General features: G+C 40.0%; 1 protein-coding gene across 2 annotated transcripts; it reads left to right on the forward strand.

Moving 5' to 3' along the window:
- Positions 1–724: 724 nt before the first annotated feature.
- On the forward strand, positions 725–21829 carry SMAD5 (SMAD family member 5). 2 transcript variants are annotated; one of them, XM_080627156.1, is made up of 8 exons: positions 725–879; positions 5379–5428; positions 10106–10679; positions 11948–12199; positions 13296–13415; positions 14032–14253; positions 16701–16957; positions 17881–21829. In XM_080627156.1, the coding sequence occupies exons 3-8, from the start codon at positions 10277–10279 to the stop codon at positions 18022–18024; spliced, it is 1398 nt and encodes a 465-aa protein (XP_080483282.1). In that variant the 5' UTR covers positions 725–879; positions 5379–5428; positions 10106–10276; the 3' UTR covers positions 18025–21829. The 2 variants fall into 2 exon arrangements, with proteins under 2 accessions (XP_080483282.1, XP_080483281.1); XM_080627155.1 differs by lacking the exon at positions 5379–5428.
- The last annotated feature ends 530 nt before the right edge of the window (positions 21830–22359 follow it).

The following is a 22359-nucleotide window of genomic DNA, read 5'->3' on the forward strand; positions in this document are numbered from 1 at the left end:
AATTTCACTTGGTTTTGCGGGTACAAGCTGGATCCCCGCAGGCCCTTCCTGCTGCCTCCCCTCAACCCTGCCCTGGCATCTCAGCTCCTGCAGCACCAGTCGTCATGGCCTTCACCCCTCAGCTGCCATTAGAGCCTTCAACAGGCCACAGCAGAGGTATCCTCATGAACGGTCACTGCAGAACTGCACGGATCTCGAGGTAATTTTTTTTATCCCTCTGTTCAGGGTCAGTTGTTTTTTCATAAACAGTCCCTGACACACCTATATTTTCTCTAGTTCACTTTCTTTTGCGGGTACAAGCTGGATCCCCGCAGTCTCAAACACTGCGTCTCCTCAGCCCTTTTATCATCTCAGCCGAGGCTCTGGATCTTAGCTCCTGCAGCACCGGCCACCGCGGCCTTCACCCCTCGGCTGCCACTCGTGCCTTCAATAAGCCCCGGCAGACGCGTTTCATAAGGGGTCACTGTGAGACCGCGCTGATCTTCAGGTCAACTTTTTATCCCTCCGTCTCGGGATAACGTACTTTTTAGACAACAACCCCCGAACCGTTCTCTTTTTCTCTATTTCACTTTGTTTTGCGGGCATACACTCGATCTCCTCCCGCCCTTCCCGCCGCGCCTGCGTTCTCCTGCCTGCAGCGCGCATGCGCGGGAAGCGCAGGCTCCCGCCCGTGCGTTGGCCCCGCCCCTCACGCACATCCGGGTCCCGGCGCTGGCCCCGCCGGCGCCGCCGCGCCGCTGTCCCCCTCCGCGGGCTCTCAATAAAGTTTTGTTGGTGAGCGGGCGGGCGGCAGGGGCCCAGCCCCTGCCTGCAGCCTCACGGACGGACACTCGCGCTGGGTCGCCGCGGTGGAGCACGGCTGCTTCTGCTCCGTTTCGGGTGGGTCCGGGCTGGGGGGCTGCGGTTAGCGTTCCCGGGGCGGGGGAACGGGCCTTTCCGAAACTCACAGGGGGGCCGAGGCCTCCGCCGGCGGCGCGGGACTTTGGGCCGACCCGGGCCGGGCTGAGGGGAAGCGTGGGGCGGTGTGTGGAGGAAGGAGCAGCCGCAGGAGGGAAAGGGGAGCGCAGGATCGCGCTGCTGGGCTGTTAAAACACGCTCCGTGCTGATAAAAATAAGTCTGTGCACGTAACTGTAAGAGCGAACTGTTGCAACGCTAATGAGAGGCTCGGTGGTTTTTGTTTCTCTTTTTTATTTATTATTTATTTAAGACGAGGAGCTCGCTCCCGGCTGGAGCAAGGCCTTGGCCCAAGAAAAAGGGAGAGGAACAATTCCACGTTTCGGATCCCTTGGGAAAGAGAGGCTCTTTCCCGCGGAGGCGATGGTGGGGAACCTACACTTGTCCACCTCGGCCTTCCCTTGCGTGCAGCCAGCCCTGACAGCTGCCTGACAACAGATGGGCCGCCCGAGTGATTTAGAATGGCAATTTTTGTTTTCTGCGGGTTGTAAACTTAATAGAGGAAATATGGTCTTGCGGTTAAAAACACAAGACTGGGAATCAAGTGATCTGGGTGCTTGTTCCACTTGGGTAGCTTCTGGTGGGACTTGAAGCTCGTTGAATGAAGGTATTTCTCAGTAAAACAGGGAGGAACTGATTTTACAGTAGTTGTTGAATAGATTATTGGATAGGTTCAGTAATAGTTGTTGTTTTGGTGGGATCTGTGAGGATTTAGGGATTTTACTCCGTGAATGAGTTGAGCTTTCACAAAATCTCCGAGAAATAACTGTCAATATTTGCATCAGCCTCTAAGTTTTGCCTTGTCGGGGGAAATCAGTCGGTATGTGATGGTTTTAGATGAAATCTCTTGCTGGTTTTTATGTCTTTGTTAATTTCAGTTGATTTACCTTCCATGGGTGGCTTTATAATACTGAAACCTGAAATTAACATTGTTGTATATCTCAGTTATGAAAGTTCTGCACAGAATGCCTGGCTGACATTTCAAGGAATCATAGAATTATGTTGAACAGAAAGGGGGGGGAAAAAAGGGTGGAAACACAGTGTTGCAGTCATGTGCCCATGCTCATCAAGAGTAATGTAATACTTTATGAAGTTGGCAGCTGGTGGTAGTGGAAGTTAATAGCAGCAGCAAATAACTTAATTGAAGATGTTTCATAATTAGAGTGTTGTAACTTTTGAGAGTGCTCTGTGTGTAGAGTGCTGTTGGATTTAATGTCTTAATCCCTACCGTTTGATAGTGGTTTACTCTTACCACTGATATTAAAATTGCACACTTGGCCTTGAAATTGCCGTTCAGCGCTTAATAGCTCTTACTTCTGCAAATAAAACTAAACTTCTACAAACCATGTGCTTACCGGGGTATCTCCCTTTGTGAAAGCTTTCTTTTCCTTTCCATTGTGGAGAAAATACATTTGAGGGAGGAATTTTCCTAGTTTTGCTATAAAACATTCCTAGTGGAAGCCCAAGATGAACAGTCCTGATGGGGATGAGAAGTGGGAAAGGAGGAAGAGAAGCTTCCTCTGCATTTCTTTCTCTGGATGGCAAAAGATCACAACAAAAGGGCGTACTGCTATGATGCTGTATACAGCTGTGGTGGGTGTATTTTGTCTGAGATTTGGAATTTTAACCTCTGATGGAACCTGAAGGAACTGGAACTGTGGACTTTATACTCTTGGGTCTGGTTATGAAGTCCAGTTTTTAATCTTGCACCTTCAGTGGATGATCTCCTGGGCAGACTTTTCATGATGATAGAGTATTATCTGAGCTGGAAGAAGCTCTGTCTCAAGGTGGAGTGCACGCACTCTATTACGCAAATTTTGGGGTTTATTTGAGTGATTTAAGCAACTTAAATTGTGATCTTTAGTATTCCAGAGGATGTTTTTAATTTTAGTAAAATGTCCTCTGTATTTTCTTTATAGTTCTGTAAAGAAAACTCAAAAGAGCTCCTTTGTTTCTCTTGGCTGAAGTACATACCTGCAGAAATATCGCTGTAGCAATTCTGTGCAAGTCCCCATATCTTCCTTCACTGCCAGTTGAGCTGCTTTTTTGTTAGGTTTGTTTTTTAAATAAAAATAGAAGTTTCTGCTAATGTCTATGATAGATTTGCCAAAATTAATGTGTTAATATTTCTTCCTCAAAGATCTTTCAATGATTTTTAATAGCAACAGGTAAGGGAGTTCATGCTAAGAATCAAAAAATTCATTCTTGTGTGAGCTGAGAGCACATCAGATAGTTCATAGCTTACATTGATAAACAGCACATTAAAAGCAAGTTGAACAGTAATTTAAGACTTCTGCACTTATCGTTAGTCTTGGTGCAAGTTCCTGCCCTGTTTTCTGGAAGCCTTTTTAGCTGTGTTCCTGTGACCACGTAGAAAGGTTTGGCTGGCACTAGAGTGCGCTTGACCAGTGTGGGTTGGCAAGGTGCAGCCTGCCGCCTGCCAAGTCTGTATCCCTGCTGACCTACCACCAAGGTTGAGCCTGCCAGGACTGTCATCCCCAACAGAGGATCTTTGTCAGGATCGCTGCTACCGATACACCAACTATGAAGTAGTGTCTCTGAATTCTGGGTCAGTGCATGTCACAAACTGACAAATTTAGAATACTTTACCATTCATTCATTCTGTGCAAAGGGTGTGTGGGGGGAGGGCTGGTTGAATTACTATTGTCAGTGTTCCCTCCAATCCTGTAGCTTTTGTAAACTTGTCACAGTCTTAATGCAATTCAGATGGAGTGGAAGCGTGTATATACACACACACATACATCTGTATTTTTCTTCCCCTCTTTTAAAGCTTCATGAAATTTTAAAGTCCCTTTCAGGTTATGTTTTTTTGTTGCTAATTCACATTTTAATTAGGATCTTGTTATTTAATGAAGGTCTTGCATAGGAGCATCAACATTTTTGGAAGGCTTTGTTCAATTTTTTTAACATATTTTAGGGGTTGTGAAAAATATAAGATACTTTATTTTCCCAGTTTTTTCTCCAGGTGTAGTACCAAGGTAATTTCTAATCACCTCCTTGCTTGTCTGTGTCCACAGAATAAGCTTTTTTTTCATGTTGCTAGCTTGTAGTTATCTGCTGTGATTAGAGTAGATCTTAAGTAACCTTAAAAACATGGGGCAGTTTCAGGACTGACTTTCAGATGTGCTGATTACTGTTGGTAATGGCATTTTTCAGCATAATGCTTCTGTTGGAAAGTGCCAATTAGCAGAAATAGAAGTGTGAGAAAATGCACAGATCTGACAAAACACTTAAGGGAGAGGGATTTTGGTTCAGAGATGGAATTTGTAGGTTTTGAGAACTTCTACAAAAGCTAATTGCTCAGTAATTAGAGTAGCTGCAGACACCAGGGCCATGGGAGCGGTGGATTTTTGTGTTCTAAGCAGATGCCTTAAGAAATAGATATTAACTTTGTTTAGGCGTGGGAAGTTTTCTGTGTGTCTCCCCTGTATCAAAGTTAAGCTCAAGTTTTGCCATGATGCAGACCAAATTCAGACCTTTCTGTTCTTTGGTTACACTTGGCATCAGTTGGGAGTGAGGGTGCTTTTGAAATGCAGTACAGCTCTATTAGTGAACTCCTGACTGGACCTCTTTTGTGATACAAATCATGATCACTTGTATTATTTCTTAACAATAATTATTGAGAAGACTTTAAGAAAAATGAGAAGCATGGCTTTTGCTATCTGGCTTTTATGATTCCACTTCTATGTACGATGTATTACTGCTTGTGCTTGGCCTCAGAGTTTTTATGATGTTTCCTTTAAGAGAGTGCTAGTTAAATACTTCTCAGTTGACAGAGCTAAATGCTTCAGTTTTATTTTCTTTTTAAGCTGTGTTAGATGATGTACAGATGTGGAAATGGAAAGAACAAGTATTGTGTGAGAAAGCCATGTCTGAAGTTGTCAGTGCATTTTTGTGTTTGGAGAACAGTTCATGGTTAGTAAAAGTTTTGAAGATACCAGACAATTCCTTTCTGTTCTTGTTTACACGTAGTATTAGTTAGAATATATTGCCTTACAAGGCATGTTTCAAGCAAAGAAATCTAGTGCTGGTATAAAAGCATTTATGGGTTTTGGTGAACTGGATGTGCGTTTGGATATGCAAGCTCAGTTCTGATGAAAACACCACGAGTTTCTTTTTGATACCATTTATAAAATCTCCTTTCATCTTCTACTTACCGTTAAGGGGAGGAGAGGAAAAAATTAGTTATATCACTGGTGATCTGCTTCATGGCTAAGGTGTTGCACAGAATAATTGAAGAAAACCCCTTTCTGTTGAAGGGCTATGAAGTGGTATGAGATATGTAGGCCTTTTGTGTTTATGACCCGAGTTTTTAACCATTGTGTAGCCTTGGGATTTATCTTATCTTTGATGTATATGGGAAAATTGTGGAGCTAACATTTCTTCTATATTTGTCCTCAAGGAAAGGCTGTAATGCATACCATTGCATGGGACTGTGTGCTGGGCTACAAGGTAAGAAGACATAGACTTTGGAAAACTATAATAAAACCCAAGTGTAATTCCTGCCAAGAAGTTTGGAGGGAAAGAAGGACCTTCATAAAACCAGATGAAATTGATGTGTGAGGTTGTAGTTTTAGACAATTTTGAAGAAAATACTGATGGTTGGATATAGCATAATATGCTGTACTATCCTGTAATTGAGTTAGAGTGTTCTGTGTGAATATATAATATATTAATGTGTGTATGAAGGCAAAATACTTGAGCATTTCTAAGTTGGAAGAGGCAATAAACACAATTTTAACTGCAGATCTGCAGCAGCTCTAATGAGCTACCAATTGTGTAGCTGGTTATAAGTGGTGGTTTGTTTCTATTCTGAAATTGAGTCTCAGAGCAGCTTCTAACCATGAGCACTGAGGTTCCTTAGTTCAGACTGGGTATGGTGCTACAGGAAGCTGTCTTAATTTGCAAAAAAGTAAATTACGCAGAAGGAGAATAGTGCTTGTGCATTCGCAATACAGGGTTAGTATTGGCAGTAGGGAAAGATGAGGACTGTCTAGTTGTTACCCATTTTATTCTTACCCTTGTAAAAAAAAAATCATCTCTTGCCATGCTGCTGGGGTGATGGGCTGCTTGGTTTAATGATACTTTAGATTTTGCAGGTGGGAAGTTAGTTTGGAATCGATGGCAGAACATGTTACATAAAGAAGTGCAGCTCATTAAAATAAATACACTACATTTAACTTTATATTGATCTATTCTGCTGTGACTCTTGCTCAGACCTTTTTAGCCAGGAGATTCCCTTATAGTGAATCAGATTTATCTGCCAAACTTGTTGGTTTGATATAGTATGCTAAGAAAATCTCAGGAGAGGAAACAAAAAGTAGTTGTGTTGCTTAGTGTTGTGATGGTAGATGAAAGGTAGTCTTTTTCCTCCCGTCTTCCCAACTGAAAAGTAACTTGTAAGTTCTGCTGTTAGCCCAGTTTATTTATGGGTAGCTGGCTTGATGAGGTATTAAGAGGGGGTCAAACAATGGATCTGTTCACACAACCAGTTTCCTTCCATTTGCTGCAGTCATTAACAAGAACTTTAAACGTATAAATAATGCATGCCCCAAAGTCCAATTTTGATACAGCATTTACTTCGTTTTATGCTCACCCATTAAAAACCCCCTCTTGCTACCCCTTGCAATGCATTACACTTACTCTTTATAGTGTTTGTAACTATTACTTTATTTTAAATGTAATAACATGTTTTCCAGCTGATGTTCTCTTGTAGCTCAGCTGAAATGTTATTTAATAAAAGCAGGTAGTGTGTAAGAGGTCCTCTGCCTCTTAAGGAAAGTTAAGAAAGTTTTTTTCCCCCCATGAAAGCTGTTGCCAGCTGGGTCTAGAGGTGCAATAATACATGTAATTTGTGAAACACTATGAATGAAAATGTGACTCTCAAGCATTTGTTTCTGTGCTCAAGTCTTGATGATGCGCTGTGGTACTGCAATCACAGCTCATAAGGTGCACTTTTAAAGCCTCAGAAGAAATTGATTGTAAATATAGATGATGTGGTGATGCTGTTCCTATCAGATGCATGATTACTGAGAAACCTTTCAAAAATCAGATGCTGAAATGATGCTAAATACAAGTAAGTGTTCTAAATGTGGATTGTGCTGCTCATTCAGATATTTTATCATGAAAATGTTTGATTTCTACATAAATACCTGAACCTGCTGCTCTGTGGCCTTAAATAGCTCCAAAGAAAAAGCAAAAGCTGTAAACCTTTAGTATTTTTTGCCTTCCAGAATGAACTTCTGAGAAGCTTTTAGTGAGATTTAATTCAGTGTCGTTTGTACTTCTCAAAGTCTATTAGTAGTTTGTTTCAGGGTTTCTTTTTTGCCCTTGCTTTTTTTGAGCAGGTAGAAATACATTTCAGCAGAAGAGTCTTGAAAGCATCATGGGTGGCCAGAATGGATTTGCAGTAAATGCCATTTTCAACTTCAGCAGTCCCATTTTTCAGTGGTTATAGCGCAAACATGTATGTGGAAAACTAGGTTTGGTTTTGTTGATAGGTATTCAGATGAATGTGAAGGTTTTCGAGTTATGTTATTTACTGCAAGCAGGTTATTTCTGAAATCATCACTTATAGGACAGTTATTTGTCAAAATTCTCTTGACACTTGCCCTACAAATCCTAGTTCCAACTGTTCCAACTTCCTTTGCCTTTAGTTAGGGTTGTTTATTCTATGAGCATACTTGTGGATAAAGGATGTTGAAATGATACACAAGCAGGAAAATTTCGTTCCTATTTGCTGCATGTTACTGTTGTGTTAAATAAAAAATAAACAAATAGATGTGATCATAGAATCATAGATCTGCAAACTTGATTGCTTAATATAGATGGGGCAGCTGTAATGGAAAATAGATCAGGGTGACGACAGTCAAGAGGCGTTTCTTAGAATCTCATCAGAGCTCAGCAACTATAGAAATTTCTGGTGTGTCTTCTGCCTTGGTGATGCTGAAGGTTCTTTGAAAGCATAGCTGAGAACCAAAAATAGAACTTTTGAATTGTCTTCTTTCTGGTTTGAGATTCTAGGTGGGATCATTTCCTTTCTTAGGGGTGTGAGCAGTAGCTGATATCTTACAGCTATTGAATGTGCAGAAGGCTTGGGAAGCAACTTAATGTGACTATAAACAGCTTTTACTTTTTAGAACAGTAAACTTTTATCCTCAGTAAAAGAATAAATTTAGTCTGCATTCTTGGCCAAGTTTATCTCCCTTTATGTGTTTCCTGTTACTTTGAAGGGTGCAAAGGTTCTCATGTGTAATAGTTCTGGGGAACTAAATGATACTTAAAGTGCAGACGTGTCCTTATTTCTTGTGATACATAATTGGTTGTGGGTTCTTTTCTTCTTTTCTTTTTCTTCAGTCGCTTCTTCTGAGGCTTTACTGAAGCAGTGGGAGACTTGTATTCCCTTAATTTCCTTTTGTTCATTTTGCTTTTTATGAGAATTTAGGAAGAAAGATCTTCAAACAGTTTTGGTTTGGTTTTGGTTTTCCCAGTTTTTTTGCATATTACAGAAACAAAGCTGAATAATCAAAGAATTACCAATGGGATTAAGCTACTGTCTGAAAGAAATGGTTTTTTTCCTGTAAAGGGTGTTCATAAGTTTTTGAACGTACACTCTTCATTGTAGCCAAGTGTCCTTGGGTTTGTTCCCTGCTTTCCTCACCTTCCACCTCCCTAGTAGAAAATTTAGGATGATTACATATGCAACATGATAAATGCTTTGTCTAGGGATGTTTGCTGTATCTTTGGCTGCTGATGCTTGACGCATGGTTATGTTAGAGAAAAGTACCTGTCCATGTGTCTGAGCAAGCGTGTAAATGTGCCTAGACGCTAAGAGAAACCTTATCAGATAACTTTTAGTTAATCAGAGATGGGAGGCAAAAAGATCCTGATGATCAAAGGTAGGAATCTAAGAGAACCAGTACAGAGGAACTTAAATCTTTCTGCTCCCCAACACACACCTTTCTCTTATGTGCAGATTTGGCGTCTTGGGCTATGTTAGGTGTTCTGATTCACCATGGTTTATCAAAAGTTGAGAGACAGTGTTGTTTGGCAGTCTCTGTAGCAAGAAAGGAAGCATCTTTTGTTATTGACATCCTTTCTCTTAGCTCTGCTCTTGCTTTTTGCCAGCTGCTCATTGTCTATACTTGCTTATTTAGTATTCACAAGGGATTTTACAAGTTCTTATCAGTGCGTTGCCACAGCACATCATTTCCTCTTGTCATCGGTACTCCTTAAGTTGGTGGGGGGAGGATTTGCATTAGAGCTGGTGAGCGGTAGAAAACATCACCATTCATGAGCGCTGCTTGCGTTGCAGTGTTGTTCTGCTCCTCTCCAAGGCAGTTTGTAGTAAAGGTCACAGCATTTACTCCACCATGCCTCCCCCTTCTTTTTCTGGGGAAAACACTTTTTTTGTGCCAAAGGCTAAATATATCCAGCGCTTCAAATACTCTTCTGAAAAGATACAAGGAAGTGCAGCATAAAAATAGCCACAGCTGAAAAGGTTGATCACCTTTGAGTGGCTGGAGCAAGGTTGCTTTGGGGGTATTACTGGGTTTTTCTTCCAGTTGTTTTTGTTTTCTGTGTAGTTACCTGCAGCTTCTTCCTTATTTTTTTTTCTTAATACTCTTCCAAAAACGTAGGGTGCTGAATTAGAGCTCAAGAGCAAGCAGATGCTTTCGTGTTTTCTCCTTTTGGGAAATAAAGACCTGTTTGAGAAGCTGAGTGCTTCAGTGCAGTACTGGCTGTGAAACTATTGGTTCCATTGTGCCTCTTCCCTGTTTCTTCATTGTGAGTTTAGGTCTTCTGGTGAAGCTCCATGACAGGGATGTAATACCAGTTTTAAAGCATATTCCCCAAGCCTGTTTTCTGAAGGAAAATCGTGGATTTAAAGAATACTGTTAACAGCAACCGTGCTGTCCTTTTGGTCCCTTGACTGTCCTTTCCCCCCTGAACTGGGGACTCTGATCACATTTAGCTTTGATGTGAGGTTCTTGTACTTAAGAGGTTATTCTGAAACAAATCAGATGCCATGGCTGGATTGAAACAGGGATTCTTTTTGATATCTGCCTTTTTGGTTTACCACATTCTTTACTTGTTTACTAATTACTTGTTAACTTATCTCTTTAATAGGAGGAATTGATCATTATTTTTGATGCAAAGACTTCATCACTGACATCTATATGTTCATTTGTCGGCCTCCTAGAACTAGTGCAGCTCATCAGTGGCAATAACTGACATTTCTTTGGAAACAAAAAAACCCAACAGACAAAACCCAACAGACCTTTTGAAGACTTGTGTCAAATGACGTCAATGGCCAGTTTGTTCTCCTTTACTAGCCCAGCTGTAAAGCGTCTGTTGGGCTGGAAACAAGGAGATGAAGAGGAAAAATGGGCAGAAAAAGCTGTTGATGCTTTGGTTAAAAAGCTGAAGAAGAAAAAAGGTGCTATGGAAGAACTGGAGAAAGCCTTGAGCAGTCCAGGACAGCCCAGCAAGTGCGTTACTATCCCCCGCTCTTTAGATGGACGACTTCAAGTTTCTCACAGAAAGGGCCTTCCCCATGTCATTTACTGTCGTGTTTGGCGTTGGCCTGATCTACAAAGTCATCACGAGCTGAAGCCATTGGATATTTGTGAATTTCCTTTTGGATCTAAACAGAAGGAAGTCTGCATCAATCCATACCACTATAAGAGAGTGGAGAGCCCAGGTATGTTTGAACATGGCTGTCTTGAAAACTGGACAATATCTCCAGGAACCACTTACTCCAGGAACCTCCTTCTCCAGTGCCGTATAACAACTACATTTGGTGTATGAGGGAGTTTGGAAGAGGAACAATGTTCAAACTGTACCTTTCTGGTGGGGTCTGGGGGAGGTGTGTTGTCCATTCTGTACTAGCTGGTTTTAATTTGTGGTAAATCACACTTTTCCAACAGATCTGTTAAGCCCATTAACCTTAAACTTAGTGGCAAAGTTCTCAATTGTAATAAAATAGAAAGCAGTGATCAAAATACTTTGGTTTCTGTGACAAACTTGTTTAAAACCCTCAGTCTTTGCGAGGGGGTTTGTAACCTTCTTTCAGGAGCTTAGTATTTCATCACTGAGTGACATGAATTGAGGAGATAGAATTTTTATTCTAAGATACAGATTTGATAAAGTCAAGTGGAACTTGAGTTCCCAGCAGCAGGCAGCAGAGCTGAACAGAACCAAGAGTGATGATCAGTTAGAGCAAGATACCAGATTTGTGTCAGGTAGCAAGTCTGCTGTTAAGGCACATTGCCAAGGGAGAAGGTGAGGAGAACTGTGATTACGATTGGGAGAGGTGAAGTATGTTGCTCTGGAAAGTACAATGAAAAGTTGCTTCTGTTGTTCCACGAAATGGTTGTAACTCTACTTGCAACCTGCTGTAGTGCTCAGGTGCTCTGCTGTAGCACTTGAATTCCAGGCTCCAGCACTCTTGAATTTAAAAGTTAAAACTCCAGCTTAGCAAGAGTTATATTGTAGTATAGAATTTTTTTTGTCTTCAGTAAGAAAGGACTATGTGTAACTATGTAGTTAGAAATACAGTCTGTATTACTATAGCCTATTTCAACTCACTTGGTAATTTACACATACAGTGAGGGTAGGAAGAAAATTAACTCTACCCCAGCCAAAACCAGGACAGCTTAGCACCTCTAAATCAGTACTTTGGTATGTGCCACATGTAGACTGTTTTTTATTTTCTTCAAAAATAAAGGTCGAGTTGCATGAAGTAAGTGTAGTTTTGCTCTGATTTTGCAAGATTAAAGTGTGAGTCTTCCATGAAGCATAATGTAAAAAGGTAAAGGAGAAAGGATGGGGTAAAGGCATCACTGGTGGATTCCCTACTCCTCTTTCCAGCCCTCCTCTTTCCATGGTGAGCAGAAGAGCATGTTACTTGTATCTCTCCCATCAGTGTTTTTAATCTAAGTTTATCTATTTTTTGTGTTTTGTTTTCAGTTCTACCTCCAGTATTAGTGCCTAGACATAGCGAATTCAATCCACAGCACAGTCTACTAGTCCAGTTCAGGAACCTAAGCCACAACGAACCACACATGCCACACAATGCGACATTTCCAGACTCTTTCCAGCAACCCAACAGCACTCCATTTTCCATTTCACCAAACAGTCCCTATCCACCTTCTCCAGCCAGCAGCACTTACCCGAGCTCCCCAGCTAGCTCTGGACCATCCAGTCCATTTCAGCTACCGGGTAAGTACAGCCTAAATGTCAACTTAATAAAATAATTTAAATGTCACATGCTGCTGTGACTTACTACCTCACGAATTTGTGATACTTGCAGTAAATTGCTTTTCCATTTGCTTTTTTAGAGGGGTTTCTTGCTAGTTTTGTCACTGATCAGAATTAGTTGTTCTAGTTGTACTGTCATGGATGGTCAGTTATTTTGCACAGCTTCCATGTAGAATAACTGATACATACTTCAGAAGAATATTTACTAATGAAAAGGAAGCAGATGTAAGAGGCTGAGCAAGAAGTTTATTGATGTCTGTCTTTGAACAAAGACACGTGGTATTTAACTGGGAAAAAGTAGCAGATTTTTGATAGGAACTTAATCTATTTGGGTAAAAATAAGGAAAAACCAATAAATGATAAGGCAAAGAAGCCTTAATGAGTCTGGTTATTGGTGTGGTTTATAAAGCCAAGAAGTTGATAGGTGAAAGAATTTCTTTTCCAGTAGCTCAGTGGCCTCATCTTTGTTCTTTCTCATTGCCCAGTGCCACAAAATAAGTGTCCATTCAGTGGGGTATCCCTCTTGGATAAGTACTGGGATCACTGGGATGGACGCATTAATGGTATCCGGAGAGAATTTCTGAAATAGAGGATAATAATATGTTGGTACGCTGGCTGCTGTGCTGAATGGAAGAATGCAGAGATCTGCACTTTTGTAATGAACTCTGCCTACAGAAGCTGCAAAACCATAACTGGTTTAGGCCTTTGTTATGCTGCGGCAAATAAAGTTATTTCTTCTAGTACTTTCTTTTTGAACAGGGAGAAGAGGGTAGGCAGGAAAGCTAATGTTTGTGTGACAGGAGGTAGGAACTGTAGTCATCTTGCTCAGCTGCAGGAGTGCAGTTCTTAAAAACGCAGGAAGAAGAATCCAACCGTTGAAGGAGTTTACAATAAAGGCAGCTGGCTGGGTTGTCTTCAAGTTACTTTGAAAATGAGTCCAAATGTTTTAAGGTGTCTTGTTCAAGAGTACTTTTGTGTATTTACAACTGTAGCATGAATAAATAAATATTCTAAATTGTTGAGGTTTATTTGGGTTTATTTTTTTTCATGTTTGCAGCTGATACTCCACCTCCTGCGTATATGCCCCCTGATGATCAAATGGGGCAGGATAATTCGCAGTCTATGGACACAAGCAATTCAATGATCCCTCAAATCATGCCAAATATATCTACCAGAGGTAAGTTTGCAGAGTGTGATGTAAAATTAACATGGTTTGGCTTATGACCAGATCGAGTGAGTAACTTCAGATGGCACAATGAACTTTGTTGATAAGTGGAAGCAGTCCTCCAAGGCAAGCTGGGGCTGTAAGAGAAAGGGTTGAGAAATAAAGCTTGCCTTGCTTATTTGCATCTCTTGCTTTTAAAGCCTCAGGTGCATCATGTGGCTTACAACAAGTTGAACTTTATTCATTTCTCAGAATAATTTTTTCTGCTACCTTTGCCTGCTGCTGGAATTCTATATGCACAAAAGCTCTGAAAATAGTCCCAAAATTGTAACAGTTCTTTTAAAAGTGGAGAGAAGAATCATGTTTCACCTGATACCACAGTCATCTGTATTTTTTTTGTGTAGGCTTTTGTTTAATAACAGGCTTAAAATAGGAAAATATTATAAATTCAGTGAACTGGTTAAAATGCCTAAAAGTAAAATTCATTGAGATGCAAATCAGGACAGTTCTTGCCCATCATAACTATTGACTGAGCATTTACTTACCTGTTGGTATACTGGAACGTCTGCTTTACGGTTTGAGATTTAATATTTTAACCCTTATGTAAATCCATTTTGCTTATTTTCAGATGTTCAGCCTGTTGCCTATGAAGAACCCAAACACTGGTGTTCCATCGTGTATTACGAGCTAAATAATCGTGTTGGGGAGGCTTTTCATGCGTCTTCTACAAGTGTCTTAGTAGATGGGTTTACAGATCCCTCCAATAACAAAAACAGGTTCTGCTTAGGTTTGCTCTCGAATGTTAATCGCAACTCGACAATTGAGAACACTCGACGACACATTGGAAAAGGTAAAGCTTGGTTGTGTTATGCGTGATTATGAAGTGAAGTCTGTTTTTATTTGAACTTCTGTATACTGCATCAATGGTTATTCTCAGATAAGAATAGTAGAAGTCATCTGTGATACGTTATCTGCCCCTCTGGTATCAGAACACAATTTACTTAAGCATGATTTGGGTCTAATTAGAAATTGAAGACATTTTTCTTTGGCACTAATTTAAAAGATTAAATACTACCTCTTTCTTACCATACTATATTGTCATAGAGGCTTGCTTGTTATGGCTGATGTAGTTTCATGTTTCAGCAAGAAATATTGCAGGACTTCTGTGTTACATTTTCTCCCTAAATCAGATTCTTCATACTACTTCACAGTGTATCACAGATAGATTTCTTTCTTTTGTTGTACATGCATGATACTACGCTGCTGTCTACAGTATGTTCAAGTATCTTGCATGAGTTGTCAGCAGGACTTTGAAGTGCTAATGCAAAACTGCAAGGGCTCATTTGTCTGAGTGGATCCATGGGGTGTGTTTGTGTGTGGGAGGGATTCCTGGAGACAGCAGGTTTTGCAAGATCTTCTAGTTTTCCCATACTGTTTGGCTGATAGCACGCACAGATGCACGGTTTTCATCTTTGATGGAATGTGCTTGGATTATCTTAAAAGGTAGCACTACTTTTCTGAATATCTCCTCTTTTTGTAACCGAGTCCTGAGAAGAGAACCCTGTTTCTATTACACACATTTAGAGGCCTTTTTAATGCCAGAGATCATTCAGTGCAGTTGGTGTTGAATTTTGTTTGATAAAAGTCACTGTTGCTTGTAATGTATCTTCTGTCTTCAGGACCCATCCTGTTCCTTAATGGTCTTTTAGTTAGAAACAACTATAAATATGGCAAGATGTTGCTTGGCTCTGCAATGCTGTTGTCCAAGAAAATTTAATAATATGAAGGGGAACGTCTGATTTCTTGGTTATGGGTGGTTTGTCAGGTTCTTGTGTTTTGGCTAATGCCTTTTGATGGCGCTGGCAGGGAAATCTAGGGCATCTCCCTAAGGTCAGAAATGTAACAAGGGTCCAGGATCATGTTGTAGAGTAGTATTGGCTGCAATGAGCTTTTATATGTCTATGTATCTATTACTAATTATTAAAATAAATTTGCTTTACGGTAAAAGTTCCGAGATCTAGTTTAGATCTTAGGCTAAAGCTCCTTCCTGTGAGGGTGGTGAGGCGCTGGCACAGGATACCCAGAGAAGCTGTGGCTGCCCATGCCTGGCATTGTTCAAGGCCAGGTTGGACGGGACTTGGAACAACTTCGTCTAGTGGAAGACCTTTCCCCGATTGGAACCCTTTCAAGGTCCCTTCCAACCCAAACCATTCTATGATTCTGTTTTTTGGATTAAAATACTGTTTGTTTATGGCTTTTGGAAGGTCATGGTTTTTTTGTCTCCTTACAACTACCCAATCCTGCTTGATAAGTTTTTTTTCCCTGCAGAAGTATTCCATTGCAAGTGTGATATTAAGCATAAGCCAGTGCACAATTGGAAGTACCTGTGTTCTTCTCATAGTGTTACATTAGCCTACTCCCCTTTTTAGAAATCTCTTGGAAGGTCTTTACTCAAAAGATTGTTAGTTAGCAAGTGGTAGTCCCTGTCTTTTTAAATATATAGGGTTGTGTGCTGAAAAGGCTTTCTTGCCCACTCCAGATTTTCTGACAGCTCTTTAGGGTGGTTGAAGCCAATGGTTCCTCTGCGTAACCTTCATCCTACCTTAGTCCCAGGCAGATCTAGCAATGTTCACAACAGTTGCTGCTGTCTGAAAGATTATCTTGCATCTGCTGACTTGCTGCAGCCTCATCTGGCAAACTGCAGGATGGTCTGCAGTGATGTATAGGCTTCAGTACATGATGAAAGGGAAGCATTTATGTTACATGTCTGAATCCAGGCAGATGTGAAAATCTAAGGACTTTGATTATCAGATCTGTAAAGTCTGATGGTGTTAAAGTTCTGCAGCTAATTGGATTACCTCTTTTACTTCACAAAAATAAACTGAATGTCAGAGCATGGATGGACTTTTTCATTCATGTCTGTCATTGCCCCTTCTCTAGGACACTTTTATTTCTGTTGGAATTGCCATAGGCAGAAACCATCAGTTTTATAAAACTGGAGTTTTAAAACCCACAGAAGTTCTCTAGGAAAATAGCTTGAAATAACTGTTGTGTGGCAGTAGTTTTTCCATTCTGTTCTGTAATTGGTGAGAGAAGGACATCTAGTGGCTGGTGTACAATGAACCCTGCTGTGTTTTGAATTGAGAAAGTATGTTATAGTGTGGACAAAAGAGCTTACTGAAAAGCTCCTCAAACAGGAAATGTATTTTGTTGTCTCTGATTTTGAGGGAGCTGTATTAAATACTATATTTTTGGAAGAAAAAGTAATTTGAAACGTTTTTATCTTTTGTTTTGCAGGAGTTCATCTCTACTATGTTGGTGGGGAAGTCTATGCTGAGTGTTTAAGTGATAGCAGCATATTTGTACAGAGCAGGAACTGCAACTACCACCATGGCTTTCATCCAACGACTGTATGCAAGATTCCCAGTGGATGCAGTCTGAAAATCTTCAACAATCAGGAGTTTGCTCAGCTTTTAGCTCAGTCTGTCAACCATGGATTTGAAGCAGTGTATGAGCTCACCAAAATGTGCACCATTCGCATGAGCTTTGTAAAGGTAAACAGGGTATTGATATCTGTTGTGGATTTGGGTTTTCAACAGCAATTTCATTAGCACTGTAACAAGGTAGCAAAGCTATTCTGACCTGATGTGGTTCTTTTCAGTGATAACTATGTTGAAAGTAGTTAATTTGAGGGGAGGGAAATTGGTGCAAGAAAGAGAAAGCACACAGTGCTTTGGATTTTGGCTATCTAGCTAATTCACTGTTCAGGACAGGCATTTCATTGTGGTTGCTATAATTTTATTAAAGGAGATTTGAGCTCATGCTCTGAATTTGAAAGAACAAAGTGAATTACAAGACCACTAAAAGAACGTCAGTAAAGAGGAGCCTAAGAGATTGCAGAAAGAGATGCAGCTCTTCAAAGAGATGATATTAAGTTTTAAATAATTGGTGTGGGGTAAAAAGACATGATTTGAATTCATGAAGTCAGACTATGCTGTTACTCTCAGTGGTGTTTTCTCAACATGTTTAATCAAGATGCTGTCCAATTCAGAGTTAGCACAAAGTCTAGACTTGGGCCTTCCAGGGTTTCTTTTTGCATCTTGTCCAAAAGATACCTTGTTCTGTCAGTTATGATAAATATTGCTCAATTTGAGAGTATAGAGGTTAGGGAGCAGGAGGGAGAAACAGAAAAGATGTGGCCATAGCCAGGAGTCCTTGGGTCAGCAGTGAGCTCCAAGAGGAGCTCCTGCAGTCACTTCATGGCTGTAGCAGATACGACTTCATTCAGGCTTCCAGGTGCAGCTTCCCTCCCCCTCCTGCCCAGCCCTGGGTTTTTTCCTTTAGATAAGATGTGTTGCTAGATCATGAGTTACCTTCAGATAAGTATCTTAGAACATGGTTTCCTGCTGCTTGTTAGTACAGTTATTTTGAAAGCATGTCCTTAACTTGATCAGTAACATGTTGTTCATTTTTACAGGGCTGGGGAGCTGAATATCACCGACAAGATGTGACAAGCACCCCATGCTGGATAGAAATTCACCTTCATGGGCCCCTCCAGTGGCTGGATAAAGTACTTACACAAATGGGTTCTCCCCTTAATCCCATCTCATCTGTTTCATAGTGCTGAAATTCTGTCTTCAGCCTTATTTTTAGCGAACTTATTCTAATTCTAGCGAAACTTCCAGTGTGGATACTGTGAGCTATATGGAGAATGGATCTTACGGTTTAACTTCTCTTTTTTTTTTAAAGCCCTTTGTGACCAATTCCATTGTGTATAGCTAATCAGTTTTACATTTCAATTTGCTGTTGTGATGCTTAAGTGACAGTTGAGCCCTAAGGGTAACAAGTCTATTGAAAAGATTCAGAACACTTTTCCCCTCCCTCCCCTAGAACTTGCAGGCGTATGTCTTAACTGGAAAATGCTTTTTGTCCTGAAGGGACAAGAATTATGAAGACTGACTTCAGCAAATAAATACATATCATAGTTTGGGATTTTTTTTACTGTTTGAACATGTGCAGCTCCAGCTTGCAAGCTGTAGTTTTAGCATAGTTGCTTAACATCTTAAGGTTGACATCTGTCATAAACAAATTCAGACTGTATCATGGCTAATTTGCCTCAGATTAAGCAATGTGACTTTTTTTTTTAAGTGTACACATGAAATATACTTTTTACAAATCTTGGAGTGGTGTAAAAAACACTTTTATCGTCTATTGGAAAATGCTGTCATAAACACACTTTATATTAATGCAGAATAGCAGTTCTTAGCCTTTTTCCCACTTTAGTTTTGTAATCTCTCTTTTAACCACTGTTTTCATTAGTAATCAATACAAGGTAAACATCTTGCACGTTTCTGGAGTAATAATCTTTGTTTTGCTTTGATTTACACTCATGCCATTTGGATTTGGTTGCCAAGGCTATTTCTTTCTAGGTACCCTTCTCTATTTTAACATAAACACTACTATTTGTAAATGGCAGTGCTTACTACTTTTTGGAAGGAATTAAGTTTTTTTTGTTCTCTTTTTGGTGTTCTAGCTGTTTATTTTACCTGTCTGGAATTGATCTGTGTTAGGCCTTTTTAATCTCTCCGTAGACATTACGCAGTATTAGTGATTACACTGTATTTAATTCACTTTCAGTATGAGTTTGAGTCTCTCCGAAGACTGAGTGGCTTAGCAGATTAGTAACTGATTGCAGAAGCTTTTACTTCCAGATCATGTGATTTAATACAGACCTGTTGGTAATGACCAAAAGTAATCACTTAATGTGTAGCCTACATGAAACAGTGGTCTTGATCCTGTCCCTAATGGCAGGTGTTCAGTCAGAAGACTTGTAACTATAGTTGGCAGCTTTATGGGATGGAAGGACTGCATTAATATGACAATGAAATTTCTCTCTCACATGTAAGGAATCCTCTTGCCTGTGCTGTTGTATTATTCAGAGAATTTAAACACTGTACTAAACACTAAAGAAATCAGTTAAACAACATATACATATTTTTCCCCTTTAATAAAAAAGGAGGCTGAAAGAAATACTCTAAGAGAATTAAAGTGAATTATATACAAAATCTCTTTGCATGCAGAAAAAGTCCCATTGTATTTTTTACCTTCTTGTCCTCCTTTTTCTCTTTCCTGATCAGCTCTTCAGAAAAGGGTTCAGTGTTTGGGGGAGAGGCTGAAAACTCTAAAATGCAAATACTCATTCAAAGATGTGTTGCAGTTAATTGCTGCAATCATGAGACATTGATTGCTTACACAAGTTCTGGTGTCTTCTATTGAATGACATGGAAATCATGCATCATATGGTACCTAAGTAACAAGTGATCTTAAAGAAATGAAATTGTTTACATATCATTAAAATGTTTCTTATAAAATGCCTTAAAGGAATAAACTGTAACACTTCTGCAGAACCCTGATGTTCTCTTGTACAGGAATTTCTGTATTTGGTGGTGTATTTTTTATGGGTTTAGTGTTTTTTAAGCAGTTTTTCAAGTGTGTTCAAAACCGAACAACTGAATGATCAGGAGAAGGGAAAGAACTTGATTTGCTCTTCACTTTTGGGGTTTTCTCTTTCATTCTTCAGAGCTGCAACCTAGAGATGGTTCTTTTGATCAAGTAAGATGTGACGTCAGTTGGCCACAGGATCAGGCTTTTCTTCTGTCAAGTTGCTGAATATGTATATTTGACACTGCAGGATTTCTTTTTCTTGACTAGCTTTTATAATGTCGTGGCACATTGGATTAAGGAAAGATCTCAGTTGTAGGTACAAGGGTTTACTTTATCCAAAATGTTTTTCACTTGACTTCATCTCTGTCCACTTGCGTGTTTAGATGTGACCAATGAAATGACTCAAGAATGGCTGCTGAAGTGGGTGTTCATGCGCCAGAGATGGTGCTTAGTGCTAGTATTGTGGTTAGATTGGCTACCCATGCACTGAACCATAATTTCTGCAATAATATCCAGTTAACCCACTTCTGATGCTGTCATTAAGTACTACAGTACTCTGGCATTTGTCTGCTTGTGTACATATTCTTGAACTCTAATATATGCAGTGCTGGGAATATCCTTGTGACTGCTGATTTTGCCAGGGTAGGCTTGCAGGAGTAGACCCAGTAAGATTTGTATATGTTCTACTTCTCCGTAGGACTTTTTGAGAGCTTTCTAGTTAGCAAATGTGTGCTGCTGGTTCCTGGTGTTCCTGATCATGTTTAGGTCAACTGTGCTGCTGATATAAAATTCCTCTATCGGTGCATGGATGGATTGGATGGAGAATTGTTTGGCCCTAATGATGGTTTAAGCATAGTGATATCAGAAAGCGCTGCTTCTGTTGCAGCATACTTGTGTGTAAGTCACTTCTTAATCTAGATGGAGGGATGGAGAAACTGAATCAGCCAGTAGTGTGCTGGTAGTGGAGGATGGAGCCTTTCCAGTGTAGCCCAGCTGAGACTGATGTTACTCTTCAGTGAAAACTGTTTTGGCTTTTGTAGCGTAAGTATTTTCTTCTTTTGAGCATCTTTCTACTTTGCACCAACCATGGCATTAACAGCTTTGGCAATACCAGCAAAAGTCTATCACAGGCTGATACTGAAGTTCTTTCTGGGTTTACTTTTATAGTCACCTAAGATAGTAGCTTAGATATTCCTCGTTAGAGGACTTCAGTCTTGCTGGCAGTCAGTCCAGTGCCTTGCGTAAGTGTTGCGTTCATTTAATTGCATTAGGCATGAAGTAGTTGTACATGAAGGGATGACATTGGGTTAGAGTATCTATAGGACCAAAATAAAACTTTCTAGTATGACTGACTGAGAGACAAATCTAACAGAACAATCTGTTAGTCAAAAGAGTAATGAACCAGCCCATGTATTATCATTTGGTATAGAATTGGTTTTGCTTGAAGCTATGATTTTTTTTCCTCTCCCCACAATACCACAGTGTGAAAGTTCTCAATTCTTGGGCAGATTCTCCTGCAGTGTAAGGCTAGAGAACACAAAAACTGTGTTGGGCTTTCTCCCTACTTTAAAACACAAACTTTTCTTCAGGTTATTGTTTTAGTTGCCCCAAAGTGTTGCTGGTGATGGTTTTTAAGACAAAAACACCAACACAAATGTTTTACTTTGAAAGACAAACGTGAGTTAAAGTTTTTATAGTTGTGTTTTAGGAAGGTGTCCCATTCTGAATTCAAATCGATAGACCAAACCATCAGATTACAACATAATGTTGCTTTATTGTGCTGCTCCATAAACCTGCTTCTGTGTTTGTTGCAAGCATAACCTTTATGCTTTTTGTTTACATTGTAGGAAACACAGTTCTAGCCATGAGTTGTTTTTTCATTTAACTCTAAACATCTTTTTATCTTATTAATTTTAAATGATTAGGTTTTGCTATGTTACGTTTTTAAAGATATTTTTTGCATACTGCTGCTCATATTTCAATAAAACAAAAAACCCCACAGATTTTCCTCATTTCCTTTCTCTGTAACTCCGTATGTCCAAAATACTTGTTTCCAAGGGCTGATTTATGACTTCTTGTAACTCACTGCTGGTGCCTTACAGCCTTGTCCTTGTACAGATGTGATCTTGTATCTACAGGATTTTGATAATGCAAAGCTGCATGCAAAAGTGTATCAACAGCACATTGTGTAGGGGGTGGTTGGGCTTTTGTCTGAGTATTTTTTACCCATGTGGCTGACCTTAACGTTTTTGAACAGCCATCATCGTGTCTGCCTGAGTAGAGCTTTAAACTCATGGCCTCTAACCTGATAGCCTTGTCATTGAAATGAAGGTCTTTGCATGTCCTCACACTGTTCCAGTAAAATGGGAATTCAGGAGAAGTTTCTTTGCTGTTCTTTTACTCTCTCTTAGCTTTAAGATTGAGCCATAGAAGACTCGTCTTTTGTTTACCAAGATACTATAGAAATACAGGTTGAAATAGCAATTGATAGAGTGCATAAATTAAAGAAATC

Source organism: Psittacula echo (genome assembly GCF_963264785.1).
Source record: "Psittacula echo genome assembly, chromosome: 11".
NCBI classification, from domain to species: domain Eukaryota; kingdom Metazoa; phylum Chordata; class Aves; order Psittaciformes; family Psittacidae; genus Psittacula; species Psittacula echo.

Coding starts and splice junctions, on each gene's coding strand:
- SMAD5 (XM_080627156.1), top strand. CDS start 10,277: ATGACGTCAATGGCCAGTTTGTTCTCCTTTACTAGCCCAGCTGTAAAG. Junction 14,254..16,700: donor TCGACGACACATTGGAAAAG/GTAAAGCTTGGT, acceptor TTTGTTTTGCAG/GAGTTCATCTCTACTATGTT. Junction 16,958..17,880: donor TTCGCATGAGCTTTGTAAAG/GTAAACAGGGTA, acceptor TCATTTTTACAG/GGCTGGGGAGCTGAATATCA.